General features: G+C 39.1%; 1 protein-coding gene across 1 annotated transcript in view; it reads left to right on the top strand.

The window, feature by feature from the left end:
• The window catches only part of KCNK2 (potassium two pore domain channel subfamily K member 2), a 108,283-nt gene extending 95,664 nt beyond the window's left edge, over positions 1-12,619 (top strand). The window contains exon 9 of the mRNA XM_058802032.1: positions 10,365-12,619. Within this exon, the coding sequence (XP_058658015.1) occupies positions 10,365-10,682 (318 nt within the window). The 3' untranslated portion in view covers positions 10,683-12,619. The remainder of the gene's footprint in view (positions 1-10,364) is intronic.
• The last annotated feature ends 1,236 nt before the right edge of the window (positions 12,620-13,855 follow it).

The raw sequence follows: 13,855 nt of genomic DNA, 5'->3' as shown, positions 1-13,855 counted from the left end.
TCATATATTTTAATGTAGTGGTGCTGTTATTAGAAGGAGTTTACATAAGACTTTGAGGTAATAATGCATTTCACTGTTTCAACGAAATAAAACATCTATATTCTTTTTAGTACACTAGTAGGAAAGTTTGCCATATGCAAGTGGATCTGAGACAAAAAAATTCTGATCAGAACTGCACTAATGCACAGAAGTGCTATATTTTGTTATTTAAATCCAGATAACCAGTATGTCAGTCAGCTGCTCTGGTGGCTTTTGTCTCCTGAAACACTCTGGAGAACTTTGAATACATCAAATGGGGAGGGAAGTGAAAGACAAGTAGGGACAGAAGTGGGAGTTTTAGAAGGATAGATCTGGAAGCAGCTCATACAGTAAGATAGATGAAATGTCAGAAAGTCACTGGAACATGCTGTGAGCTGTAATCTTAAGTAGGCGATCTGTCTCTGAAGTTCAGCCTCAGCTATACTAGCTTGCCTTAAACTCCCTCCTCTTCATTATTCTCTACACTCTGATTACTCAGAGCACTTTTAAAGTCTTCTGATTTTAGTCTCTTCGAAAGGGAAATTTTCAGCAGGATTTTTCTCTTGTCATATTTTTTCTTTTATTTCTGTATTCAGAGCTTCTGAATTCCAGAATTTTCAGCAAAAAATGCCTACCCAACCAACAATCTCAGGCATTTGGGCTATAGATCCTGGAGGAGCCTGTTCCCTTTACTGTGTATCAAGAGTCCAGGTGACAGACTTATGTTAGATATCAGCTCAGTTTGGACAAATGATTTTTTCATGCTGCCTATATGTCTTTTGAATTGAACAACATGCAGCCAGCTTTAAAGACCAAGCCTAAAATTTTATGAGAAGTAGAACATTCACTTCTTGTGGAAATTCAAGAGGCAGCTGCTATATTTGATATTTATAAACAAATTCAACAAATTTGACTCATCTGACTCATCATTCAGTTTAATCTTCTTGGCACCAGTGACAGAGCTGTCACTCAAGTCTGTCAAAACAGAATTAGACTTGTCATGATGATGCTGTGGAGGTTATTGCACTCCCTATATTATTTCTTGCCTTTTTATTAGCTTTAGGCTGAAGGTGCTCACCCAGCATAAGGGACCCAGGAGAAAGAGAACTTAAGCTCATTTCTCATACCCCCAAAGAAAGATTCTAGATGTAGGCTTGTATGCATGAAAAAATGAAAATAATTAGTGGACTCAAGTGAGAAACCGTTTTGAAGGATTTTCACCCTCAGGCAAACAGGCTGTCCTCAGATGATGAGTAGTGAGGGTGTATGACCAAAGAGGAGGAAGAAAGTGTTCAGTTGTTCAATGAACTCTTGACCTGGCTCTCCCTGTTTCAAGAAACAAAATCTGTTCACTTAGATATGAAGATGGTAGAGAATAACTCTTTAGCCTGGTGATCAGTGTCACTTGCTGGTCCATTTTACATTTATTCAAGTGAGATGAGTCAGCTTCTGTTGAAGAAAACAGCTATTTGGACTTTTCATATATCCATCCCCCCAACCAACCAACCCTCCCATCTCTTGGCAAAAGAAAACAGACAAACAATCCAAAACATAAAAGAAAAATAGGCAAAAGCATAAAAAGCCCTCAAAATAAATCCCAACAAAACAAAAACCCAAAATCCAAAAAACCAAACCAAACTGCAGCAGTTTTGCAAATGCTATATCCACAAGTTCACTGAATTGGTCAGGCTGATGTGATGGAAGTCTGTTCCTAGAAAGCACAGAATTGGAAATATATATGGGAGACAAATGCAGTGTCAAAGCCATGGTGTGCAAAGTAATTTTGCAAGGTAGTGATTAATAAAGGTAACAATTCTAAGATGTGCAAGCAGGGATTAATCAAGTTTCTGTAGGAAAGTGGTGGTACTGCTGCAGATGTTGTTAAAAGGTATATACTGGAAATGGTATACACTGGTATACTGGAAAACAGCCACTAGATTTTTGGTCTAAACTTCAGGAAGAATGCAGAGAGCTGCAAAAATAGCAAAGGAAGCACTTGAAGAGAAATCTGTCTTGCATTAAGTGTTGGTTTTTTTCCAGTACATCCAAGATGTGCAGAAAAGTCTATTTGGGAAGAAACAGCCATGTTTGAAAAGGTGATTGTTTTCAATGATTTCTATGAGATGGAGAGAAATATAATATCTTTCTACAGTCAAAACAACTGCATGTGTCCAGTCAAATTTGACTAGCAACATGACAAAAAATTCAACCAAAACAAACCCAAAATAAAAGGTGGGAGTACAATCTCTCTCTAGCAGCCCAGAGTCTCAGGGATGCATAGAGTGGTTTTAGTGTAAGAAGGAGATGGAAATGACTGGCCTGGTTCTGAAAGCAATTTGTTCTCTTCCTTTCTATGAGTTTAGGTTATCCTGGTGATGTTCCTGAACGTGCCCTAGCAACAGTCTGTAATACTGAGTTCCTATATTGATCAGTCTTTAAAAGTCTGCTGTGGCAATGTGTGCGACAATGGATAGGAAGGAACATCTTGTTCTGAGAATTCCAGGAAAACTAAACAGCTGATGGCTTTTGACACTTTTTTGAGATCTTTCCTCATAGTTTTGTGTACTTTGGACATGTGATGCTTGCTTCACTTCAGATTCAGCACACACACAGATAACATCTCCTCAGTTTTGCTGTGGTTATATTTATATTTGCATCATGCCTCTTGGCTGGGCATACCAGGCATTTAGAGACTGCTGTTTTGTTACTGCATATTGAGTACCAGGTCCTGCTGGGGTGCTGATTGCAGGAGATGTGCTGCCAAGGACACTTCCATAAGGAGCAGCATAGCCCAGGGCATGGGGACACTGCCAGTGTCTCTCATGGCAGCCCCTGTGCCTGGCCCTGCTCTCCCACAGTGTTCAGGGAATAATTACTTCAGTGAAGGCTGCATGCAGCAAGGAGGCAAAGCCAAGAGCTATTGAATTTGCAAAAAATAAAACTAGAGCAAGAGACTTATACTTCATAATAAGAGAAATTGATTAAAGAGAGATCAGTTATAACAATGGCATTTCTTGGAGTTAATTACCCATCAAGATTCCCAGAATGTATATCATGATGATTTACATTGAGAAATCTTAATTTTTGGAGATAAGATGTAATTGATCCTTTCTTACAGCAAAAAATATATCTGTGGTTTACTTTACTGTGGGCTGAAAATATTCCAGGTTAAATATCACTGATATCTTCATGATTAATATTCCTGAAAACCTTACTTGGTTTTTTTTTTAGGATAATCTCAGTGCTTGGATATTGTTAGGAGAATACTCCAGAATGTTACTAATGCTGACTGTATGAATCTGATAGCTGTCTTGAGGATGAGTTCCCAGACAAAGCAAGTTCAGCAGAATGCCCTTGCAAGTAGGTGTGTTGATGTTGAGGAAAATGCTCTGCAATTGCAGATAAAAGGGACCAAAAAAGCTACAGAGTACTGCCTTTCACAAGGGATAGGTGCAGTTGTAATACTAGTGCTGAACAGCCAAAGTGGAGCTTTAATATTTCACACAAATATCACTCCAGTTATTGAAACTAGAAAGTCAAGAAATAAACAGTTCTTTCTGGGACTTGACCAACTAATTAATATATTCATTTCTTATTACCAAGTAGAAATTAAAAGTCCTTTTTTATGTTTGTTCTTTTTTAGCATATGTTTATAAGCTAAAAAAAGTCCAGTGAGTTTTTGAAACAATTGTTGTCTCTTTCCTCTGGGAGAAAGTTTAGGCAGTCTTTCAGCTGCCTGTGGCTTGGGTTTCATTATGCTTCTGGTACAGTTCTTAAAATGTTTGCTATTCCTGGCTGCAGCCAAGTCATTGGCTGTATAGCACAGGCAGAGGAGACACTCTGTTCCCCTGAACCACCTCAGGCTCAGCTGGTAGAGCTTTATGCAAACCTAAGTAGTTTCCTGTGGCTAATACAGGTGCATGGCATTCACTCTCACCAGGTTGAAAGAGGGGTTGGGTGGCTCTCTGAGGCAGCTGAAACCAAATAGAACTGATTTTTAAAGGAAAATTTCAACATTTTTTAAAAAATCTTTATCATTGGAAGTTAATAATAAAACAGAACAATAGAGAATGAAATAATCAGGCCCATAACTTGTCTACACTACTGAGACTACACACATGCAGATCTATAAAAAGACATATCTGATGGGCAATATTCAATAATAGCTCTAAGGAAATACCTAACATGGAAAAAACAAAAGGTGAAAAAAAATAACTGTGGTGACTCTTAGTATATCTGCTTCTGTTTTGTAGGCATGACTTTATAGGCTGTTTTTATTTTGTTGAATCAAACCGTGATAGAGGAAAAGGCCATTTCTTGCATCTGCCATCTGTTACATCTCCACAAAACATATTCCCACAGCTGCCACCATAAATGTTCCTTCACAAATAAAATAATCAAAATTCATGGGGTCTCTGCATTCCCATTGGAGAATGTGGTTTATTTCATCCAAGACATCAGATGTGTTCATGGAAGTTATGTGGGTGAAACCAAACAATCATTGCTCACCAGAATGAACTCACAACATTGCTTATTATGGGACTCAACAATCCAGTTTCTATCAGGAGAATATTGTTCCCAAAAATTTCTGACCACCATGGCTACAAAAATACAATTGTCTATGTAACTGAAGCCTTACCCCAGAAGATGACAATTCCACAAAAGAGAGTCTTTTCCCCTCTGATATTTATCTGAAAAACAGAGGGATGTGTATACCAGTGAGTGGAACCAAAAAAGGCATCACTTACTGCTTCATGTGTGCCATTAATCTTGAAATCAAGGTCTGGTACCTTGAAGACCTGGTGAAGGAGAGCTGCCTGCCACAGAACCGAGGTCCTGACAGGATGAAGGCATGGAAGAGGGTGGTTCATCATAGAACATGGTGGACCTGGCAAAGCTCAGCATAGGTATCTCATAATGCCTGTGGTATTTCTTGCATTTGGTGGCTGTTTACCTTTAAAAACAAATAGAGCACACTCTTCTCTAAACACCTCTCCACAGGTATTTTGGATAGGTACTAATAACACTGTACTAGCAGAAATACTGACAGCCAGATCATTGGGTGGGGAATTTTAGGTGGAATATAAATGAGATGCCCTTCATGTACAGCAAATGCACAGGTCATACTAAAATTTTTTGTGAAGCTTCTCTTTTTCTCTTCTGCACTCTGGTCTTCTCTAGCCTATAGAAACTGAGGTGGTGAATAGAAATTTGTGTCAAGAAGCAACTTGCATGGGAAAAGGCAGCATATGCCTGCCCAGAACAGCAGAAAAGTGAGATGGCAGGTAGGAAACTCCTCTGATGCATTCAGGGATAAACCCACCCAGCAGCTGAGTTGTTAAACCCATCACCCCTCTCTGTACCTAAATTTTTTAAAGGAGCTTTGTGAACAATTTCTGCGAACACTGGCTGAATTTCCTGAGAGTTAAGACAAAATGTTATGCTCTGTGTTCTGCTGCCTGCATAATTTGACATGTAATGCACTTTCTAGTTTTGTCTGAGTAGCATATCATAGAGAGGTTAATTGGGTGTGTTATTTTTAAGTATCAGGATAAAGTACACTGGAGAGGAAAAACGAATCTATGAAAATTTTGAGAATGCATAAGGGAAAAATGTGAGAAATTATATACCGGGCAACATCTAGACCATTAAGAATATCTGTAAGGAAGGGCACCTGTTTTTCACCCTAAAATGTAGTCAAATGGGTACCTCCAGCTCATCTACTTGCTTTTTAAATTAATTTTTTGGCTTGCACTAACATGCTCATCATAAAATGTATGCCAAATGTATGCCCTGTATGCCAAAAGGAAACAACATAATGCTCAGCTATGACAGAAAAAGCTGCACACATTACTTTGAAATATATGTTTTCATTTTCTTGCATGACATATATATAATGCTATTTTTTTCTTATTTTCTACTCAGTGGTATACCTCCTCCTGAGTATATCATAGCTTTCATGTCATATATCTGAGCTCCATCCAAGCAGGATATATTTCTTCCCCCTCTGTAAGAAGAAGTAGATTAACTGATTTTACTGTGATTTTGGGGTTTTTCAAGAATATCCCTGTGACAGAGGAGCAAAACTAAGTCAAAGTTAAGTTCGGCAAGTGCATTTGTCTTGGTCTACTTAAGGATGTCCTTAATGATGCTTTTGATTGTTTGTTTTCCTGCTAGAGCACAGATGTGGCTTAATTCGAAGCACAGATTTCTTGTATATGGCTACACGGCTTGTGCTTTCCAGACACTTAATAGGAAGAGTTGTTTTCTTGAATGGTGGGAAGTTTTGCATGCATTAGTACTTGGATAATTTTGTGAGTGTCCAGAAAGATTCTCAAACTCTTGACAAGTATAAGGAATTAGAGCAAATGTACTGAAGGATGAAGCAGGTGCTTCAGTATGGCCAAATGTGTTTTTAGTTTCAACAGTAGCATCCCTTTGGACATTTTTACATTCTGGTTTATGCTGTTGGCCTTTACCCAAGTGCAGAGCTTGGCTGCACAGAAAGCTAAAACACAGTAGCAATGAAACTGAATAGGAACTTTTGACCCTACTAGAGATATTGACTGAGAGCCAGTTCTAGGACATTATTCATTTAGATGGATTTTGGCAGGAGTAGGTGAAGGACTGGTGGCTTAATGTCTGTGGTTTTTTCCTAGTTCTGTCACATTCAGTATATCTGTCTTGAAGTTATATTGGTGATCATGCAGCCTGGGAACTGTTTGGTCATTCAGGAAGTTCATGCAATACTTCACTGATGTCTGCTTGTTTTTTACTACAAAGCCCCCCCAAAAACCCACTAGTGACTTTAACAAAATGATTAGAACACTCTCCACAAACAGTTCAGAGGCAGTTTCTCATTATATCCTAAACGAGTAAATGTGCCATTTTCACCACAGGTAGACACATAAATTGGCACAGACATTTGGAGGAGTTACCGGAGATGACCTGTGGTATTTGAGACATCCTCATAGGGCTGTTGGATATGGTGCAGAACATATGGGATACCCTGGCAGTGTTAACTGGAGGCCAGGTGACCTGGGCTGGGCAAGGAATTGGGTCAATGCTGTTCCTTTGTTGGGAAAGTTGTGGGTGTTGGGTTTTGGGGGTTGTTTTGGTTTTTTGGTGTCTTTTTATTTTTAAATTTTTTTGGTTTTGTTTCGTGGTGAAGTGTGCCGTGTGGAATACTTAGTTGTGCTACTATATACCGTAACTCTTGAGAACTTGTTATTGAGACCTGTCTTCCCTGAAATCATAAGGCAGCAGGGTGCTGCTTCCTGCTTCTTAAATACATAATGCAGTTACTTGCTGTTGATGTTCAGCGTAGCTAGGTTGATACTCCTTGTGAAATATGTCTAACACCTTGCAGTCTAATTTGGATTTTGATGTGGAGGAAGTCAATTCAGGAGCTGGGATAGGGACCATGTCCCCACTACTAGTAGCATTTCTCTTCCCTGAAGGTTAAAGTGAGAAGCATCACCAAATTAGTGCTGCTTCTTGTATGGCTGAGTCAGGTGCAATCACTGTGACATGTTTTTCCTATTGCTTCTGAAATATTCTGTGACATTCAGCCTTATGTTAAATATGTAGTTGTCAATAATTTCTGTGACTAAGAGGCCTTGTCCTCATGTCACACTGCCCCCAACTATGACAGCTGCAGAGTCTACAGAGCTGTGCTGTAATGAGGCAAGAGATCTGGAGAAAAGTAAATTTTTGTTACAGTATGTAAGTATGCCAAGAATTTAATTTCTTTTCAGCAGCACAGGCAACTGGCATTTCAGTTGCTCTGCATGAGACATGTTTTGGTTGTCAGAGCCCAGATGAAGAGGAGCTGTAAAGCAGTGTGTTAAAATGTCATAACCTAAGGAAAGAAAGAACCCGAACACATTACAGATATGTCCCTATGGATCAAGGAGGGATAAAATTATATAAACAAGTTACTAACGTGCGCTGGTAGTTAAAATGATACAGTTCTTTTCTTATCATCCTTTTCTTCCAACCTTGCTTGAGTCTGTAAGTGCTATGGATTATAGAGTTTTGTTTCAAAGAGGTAATATTTTGGAATGCATTTCAGTTCATTAAAAGTAGGGGCCAAAAGCAGTGATTTGGGGCAAGCATAGTCCAAACAGCCCTGAACTCCTGGTTCCTATTGTGTTCCAATTCTCTCTGTTTTTCTACTAATGCATCTTGATTCTACTTAGCAATAGCATTAATAACAGCATGTTTCAATGTGTATTTTTCTCCTACAATTTTAATATAAACCAACATCACAGCTTTGGTGTATGGGCAGATAGAATTGTGTCCACCATGCTAGTGTTCCACACCACCTTCATTGGAATGAGCCTATCTCCAAAGGCACATTTATTGATGCTCTTCAGCTGGCTGCATAAACTTGCTTCCCCAAAGAAATCTCACTAGAATTCAGACATCAGCTATCCCAACAACTACAATTTTAAGATTCTGCTGAAAAACTTGAATGCCCAAGAACAGCTTGCCCTGTGCAAGACAGGTTCATCATCAGGAACATCCTGAGCCTATCCTAGAGTTTATCACATAAACTTGCTTTCTTCAGAAGCAAGGCCAGTTGCTTTTCTCTCCTGGACAAATATGAAATTACATGGGGACTTAAAAAGAAAAAAAAAATTGAAATAATAATTTTAAATCCTGATAGCATCTCTTGAATGTGATCACATACATGCAATGGCAGATATGTGTCCCTGAGCAAAATACCTAGTCTGTTAAATGCTTACACAACTGGTGAGGGGTACATATATGTATACAATAAGGAGGAAACCTGTGTACTGGCTCTTTGCTCCCCTAGACAGAGCCATTCTCCAGGACCTGGGTACCCTGCCTTTAGTAAGGCTTAGGAAAAGAAAAAAACTGCCCCAGGGTGTGCACTGATAGTATTTATAATATTTTTATTACTTGTTTGCTACAAGTAAAATAGCAGCGGAGATGTTTCAGCATTGCAGATTTCATTATTTTCAGATCTGAAGTTTTATGTGTCTGATCCTAGCTGCACAAATTAAATACTAATAATCATTCAGCTAGGTGAGTCCTCTGTGTATTGCAGATAAATACCCTTGTTTTAGAAAACAGACCTTTGTCCACATTTGTCATCTGTGTAATTCACTTAAGTGGAGATGAATGTAATAAAATGACCCTCGGGTAAAGAGATCATCTTGTTTTGTTTCTGGAGGGGGGGAAGTTTTCCTGACACTGTCACTCCTGGATGAGCTGATTAATTTTTGCCTTCATCATATTCCTGTTTTCCACTGCACTGCAAAGTATGAATAACCTTGTGGCTTTTTCTCTAATGGTTTGCCCCCTATATTTCTCTGTGTAACTTATTTTTTCATTTCTGTGCTTACCAATTCAAAGTTTGCTTGCCAGTGATTGAAATTCTGAACTGAACAGTACCAATTAGACTATTTATGTAGGTTAAAGTCTCCTGGAATGCTTCACTTTTGGAGCTATATTTAGGAGTAGTCTATATTCCCTGCACTGTACCTTCCCAATATTAAACTGTTGAAGGAGAAGAGATTTAAAGAGAAACAATCTATTTCCTTTTGAGTTACAATGAGATAATATCAACAAAAGGTGCCTCCTTTAGTTGCCTACGTAACTTATTTAATGTAACAGTGGTTTGACTGAAATACATATGCCAAAATATAAATAATAAATAAATGACAGGCCACAGTTTACCTCAGACTAGATCTGCTTAGTCTACTTTATGCCATATCTGAGGAAAAATAAGGATGATTTGAGATTCAGGCTTGGAAGCAGACATGCCACTGAGGTGACTTTTAACTGTTGCTGTGTTGGTGCTATCTTTGAGCAAGTACAGGACAGAGGATGCAAACAGCCAATGGTTTCCTTTGAAAAAGCTTTTCTGTCTAAATTTAGAAAATTCTTAGCCAAGTCTCCCAAGGATCTTTCCAGAGACAGTGAAAGTGCTCATAAATAACCCCTCACCCTAGTAACAATACATAACACAGCCTGGATTGCTGGGATTTCAGCATCCCCTGACCAGCTGGGTATTGTGCAGCTGTCAAGCCTCTGCAGCTTCCCTGTATTGCTGACTGCCTATAATAACAATAATAAAAAAAAAATCAGCAGAGAAGGTTTTTGTGTTTTTGGAACTGTTGTTAACTCTTACTAGTGCAGCATTTCTTCTTTAGCTGCTGTCAATAAAAGAGTGAGTCTTTGGCATGAGAAATTTGTGCCAGTGGCAGCGGCAGCTCTTTGGCAGCCCAGCACTCTCTCCATGCTCCTGAAGATAAACAGTGTCTGAAGTCCTTGGTGCCATAATGTTTCCTTTTTATTGCTGCTTTTTGCTGCAGGTTGGGGAGTTCAGAGCCCACGCTGCAGAGTGGACAGCCAATGTCACCGCTGAGTTCAAGGAGACTCGGAGGCGCCTGAGCGTGGAGATCTACGACAAGTTCCAGCGGGCCACCTCCATCAAAAGGAAGCTCTCTGCAGAACTTGCTGTCAACCACAACCAAGACCTGACCCCCTGCAAGAGAACACTGTCAGTGAACCACCTGACCAGCGAGAAGGACCTCTTGCCAGCTCTGACAAAGACGGACAGCATTTATATGAATGGTTTGACGCCGCACTGTGCAGCAGAAGAGATAGCCGTGATCGAGAACATTAAGTAGCCATGACTTTGGATCCCAGCCCTTGGGAAGCTCTTGGCTTAGACTAGCCATACACCTTTTTTTTTCCACCCTGTCGATGATCAGTGCTAGCAGCATTTTATATGTGTGCATGAGTTCCACAGAAAAACTCCAGTCCCGAGTTACCATCGCATCTCTTCAGAGACACATAGATGAATGGCACTGCTGTTTCCAAAAGATGCTGGAACAAGCAATGTTTTCTGCCTTTATCTGCCCAGACTGTTTTTCACTTCTAATGTGCCATATGGCCTCACGAATGAATCTCACTTGTTTATGGTAACAATGTAGCTTTGAGGGATCAGTCCTTAAAATTTCAGGGTCTACCTTACTGAGCCTAGGAATGGACAATTTCTGGACTACAACACATTTGTAAATGGCAAGAAATTCTTATGCAGCCTTTTACCTAAGAAATTTTGGTCAGTGCCTTATCTTTTGAAGAACCAGAACCTCTACAGTTCTTGTACAACTTTTGTTTGTTTGGGTTTTTTGCATGAGAAGTGTATTTCATTTAAGCCTTTTGTTCTTCTTGAAATGGTGGTGTTTCAAAGGTGTCTGTTGTGAAGATACCAACCAGCATGAATGAATGCCAAAACTCAACAATCATCAATTGATGTTGTTAGCTCCAAATTTAAAGGCACTGCAGTCTCAAAAGTTGCAAACCTGTCCCCTAGAAGCATTTTGTTTTACTCAGGTCCAGCTGATACTCATTCATGCTGACTTGTAGGATTTGCAGACCCTTTTCAGGTCTTAGTTTTCCAAGCAGTGTTCAGCAGTTGTTTTTTCTCTGTATCAGATGTACCAAAAAAATCTGCAGCTTATCTATCACTAAATTATTTGGTAGATGACAAGAGCAAGTAAAAATTACTGTTTGGATGAGAGACAGGGGGAGGCTTTAAATTGCTGTGTTCTAATAATCACATCCAAAAAAACAATGCAGAAGAATACAGCTATTTTTAATAAACATAAACCTTCTGCCAGATATTTGGTATGAAAAGGATTCTTAATTTCCTTTTTAAGCCAAGTCACCCCAGAGGCTCCATGATATTTTACCCAGGAATCCTGGTGGAGTGCTTTCCTGAATGTCACGTGGGCTGCCTGTGCCAGAGCTGTGGCTAACGTGGGAATGCAATTGAAACTGGTATCACTGTGACTTTCTACATTTCAAATAGAAATGGCTCTGAATATCAATGCAGGCATGAAGAAGAGCTGATAAATAGCACAATCTCAATACCGATGATTGTTCAGACAGGATAGGCTGACAAGAAGCAGCTCTAAACCAGACTGTGGGTTTTCTTTATTGGTTTTAAGAAAACACATTAATTTTGTATCTTCTGTTTTGCTTATAGGTTGTACATGAGATTCAGAAGAAATGCAGGATGGAATGGATAATTTTGCATTTTTTTTCCTTATGTTTAGTCTATTGTAACCTGGCTGTACATAAAATGAATAGAACAGGCCTTAAAGAAAAATTTAGGCTCTGTAAATTAAAAAAGAATGGGACTTTGCTGATTGGGCATGATTCAAGTGGCAAATCTTACAGCATCTCTGACCATTAGACAACATACAAGATATGAATGTTCATGTTTTTTGGATGCTTAGCTTGTTTTCTAATAAATATAAGTTAATATGTACATTCAGTGTAAATATCAGTCAATTAACATTTACAGAGAGTACGCTTTTAAAACTAAGAAAGTTCCATGACACAGCACCGAGCAATGCTCTTATAACAAAGACCCTTGTCTCCCCAGCACAGTGTTCTGAATGTCCACATGGCAAGGGTTCCTCTTGCCATGTATAAACTGTGAATTGTAATGAAAAATAAAGTTTTTAATTAAAATAAGTTTTCCTGAATCTCCTGCTTGCTACAACTGGAATGCTAAGGAATAATTTGTGAAACTGATTTTTATGCTTTTGTTGGTTACAGAGTATAGCAGTTTGCCACCTGCTTTAATTTAAGCTGGTTTAGCAATAAAGGCTTGACTTACCCAGCACAGAAATTACTATTTTTTTTCCTTGATATTAAAAAATACGTTCTTTGGTTGCCATACCTTAAGTTGTGTCTCTTGCGATTTTGTTTCAACAACTCATCAGGATTCCTTTTCTTCCATCATGTGCTCCAGAGCTCCTGGCAGTTGCTCCATCCGTGCCCTGGGGGAGGCGCAGGGGGCTCTGCCCCTCGGTGCTGCTGGCTCTGCTGTGGCTGCTGGTGCCTTTCTGCACTGGGTGTGAACAGGCACCTCTAAGGACAGCAGCCCTTCAACTGCAGCAGTTTTCTCTACTGTCAATATTTTCCAGAGGCCTCTTTAATTAGCTCTTGGCCAAGGGAATGAGAGCTCACACCAGCCTGGTGGTAAGTGAGGAAGACTGGGGTTTTTGTATTGTTTCAATCTGATGTGTGGGGAGTGTGTTTTAGTGCCTTTTGGAACTGATTTTGCAGAAAGGGACAGTTAATGTTCAAAGTTTATTGTCCTTGATTGCTTGAGATATCTTAGGTTAAAGCCTTGTTTCCTGTTACCAACATCTAACCAGCTTGTTTCCAGTTACCAGCCTATGGAAGTACTGTGCTTTGTGGTTTTTTTCCTTTTAAAGTGTCTCAGGACCTGCTGAAAAGACCATATTTTTTGGAGATCCTGTGACAATGTTTGAGATACAAGCATAGATACTTAAACCCATTCAGGTTTTATTTGCTTTGACTTCTGAATATGATCTCTGGGGAAAAAAATCCCTGTTAATTTATATATATTTATTGTTTCACTTTTGTAACAGATCTAAATTATCCTCCTTTATCAAAATTGATTTACCTGTAGGGAACAAAGCATAAATAAATAAAATCCTTTATTTGGAAGTTTAATAATTGAAGGAGAGAAGATACCACAGTCCAGATGGTATGGGTAGGTAGAGTTATCATGATCCTAACTTGTCCAGTGCCATTAAAGTTATTGGAAAATCTTTTCTTCCCACTCCACATACAGTGATAGACCGCAAAGTCTGAGGATGGCTCAGTTAATTTATAATACTTGATGAACTCAAAGATTTTTCTCTTTATTCCCATAAGAGCAGATTTTTGTATTAAAAACTCTGTCTTTCTTGCCTCAGGAACTTTTGCAAAGCTTATTTTCCCTTCCAAATATGGAGCTACCTAAGCATGAATTAAG

This window comes from Ammospiza caudacuta, chromosome 3, assembly GCF_027887145.1.
Source record: "Ammospiza caudacuta isolate bAmmCau1 chromosome 3, bAmmCau1.pri, whole genome shotgun sequence".
NCBI lineage: Eukaryota > Metazoa > Chordata > Aves > Passeriformes > Passerellidae > Ammospiza > Ammospiza caudacuta.
This window is presented reverse-complemented; position numbering and strand designations above follow the sequence as displayed.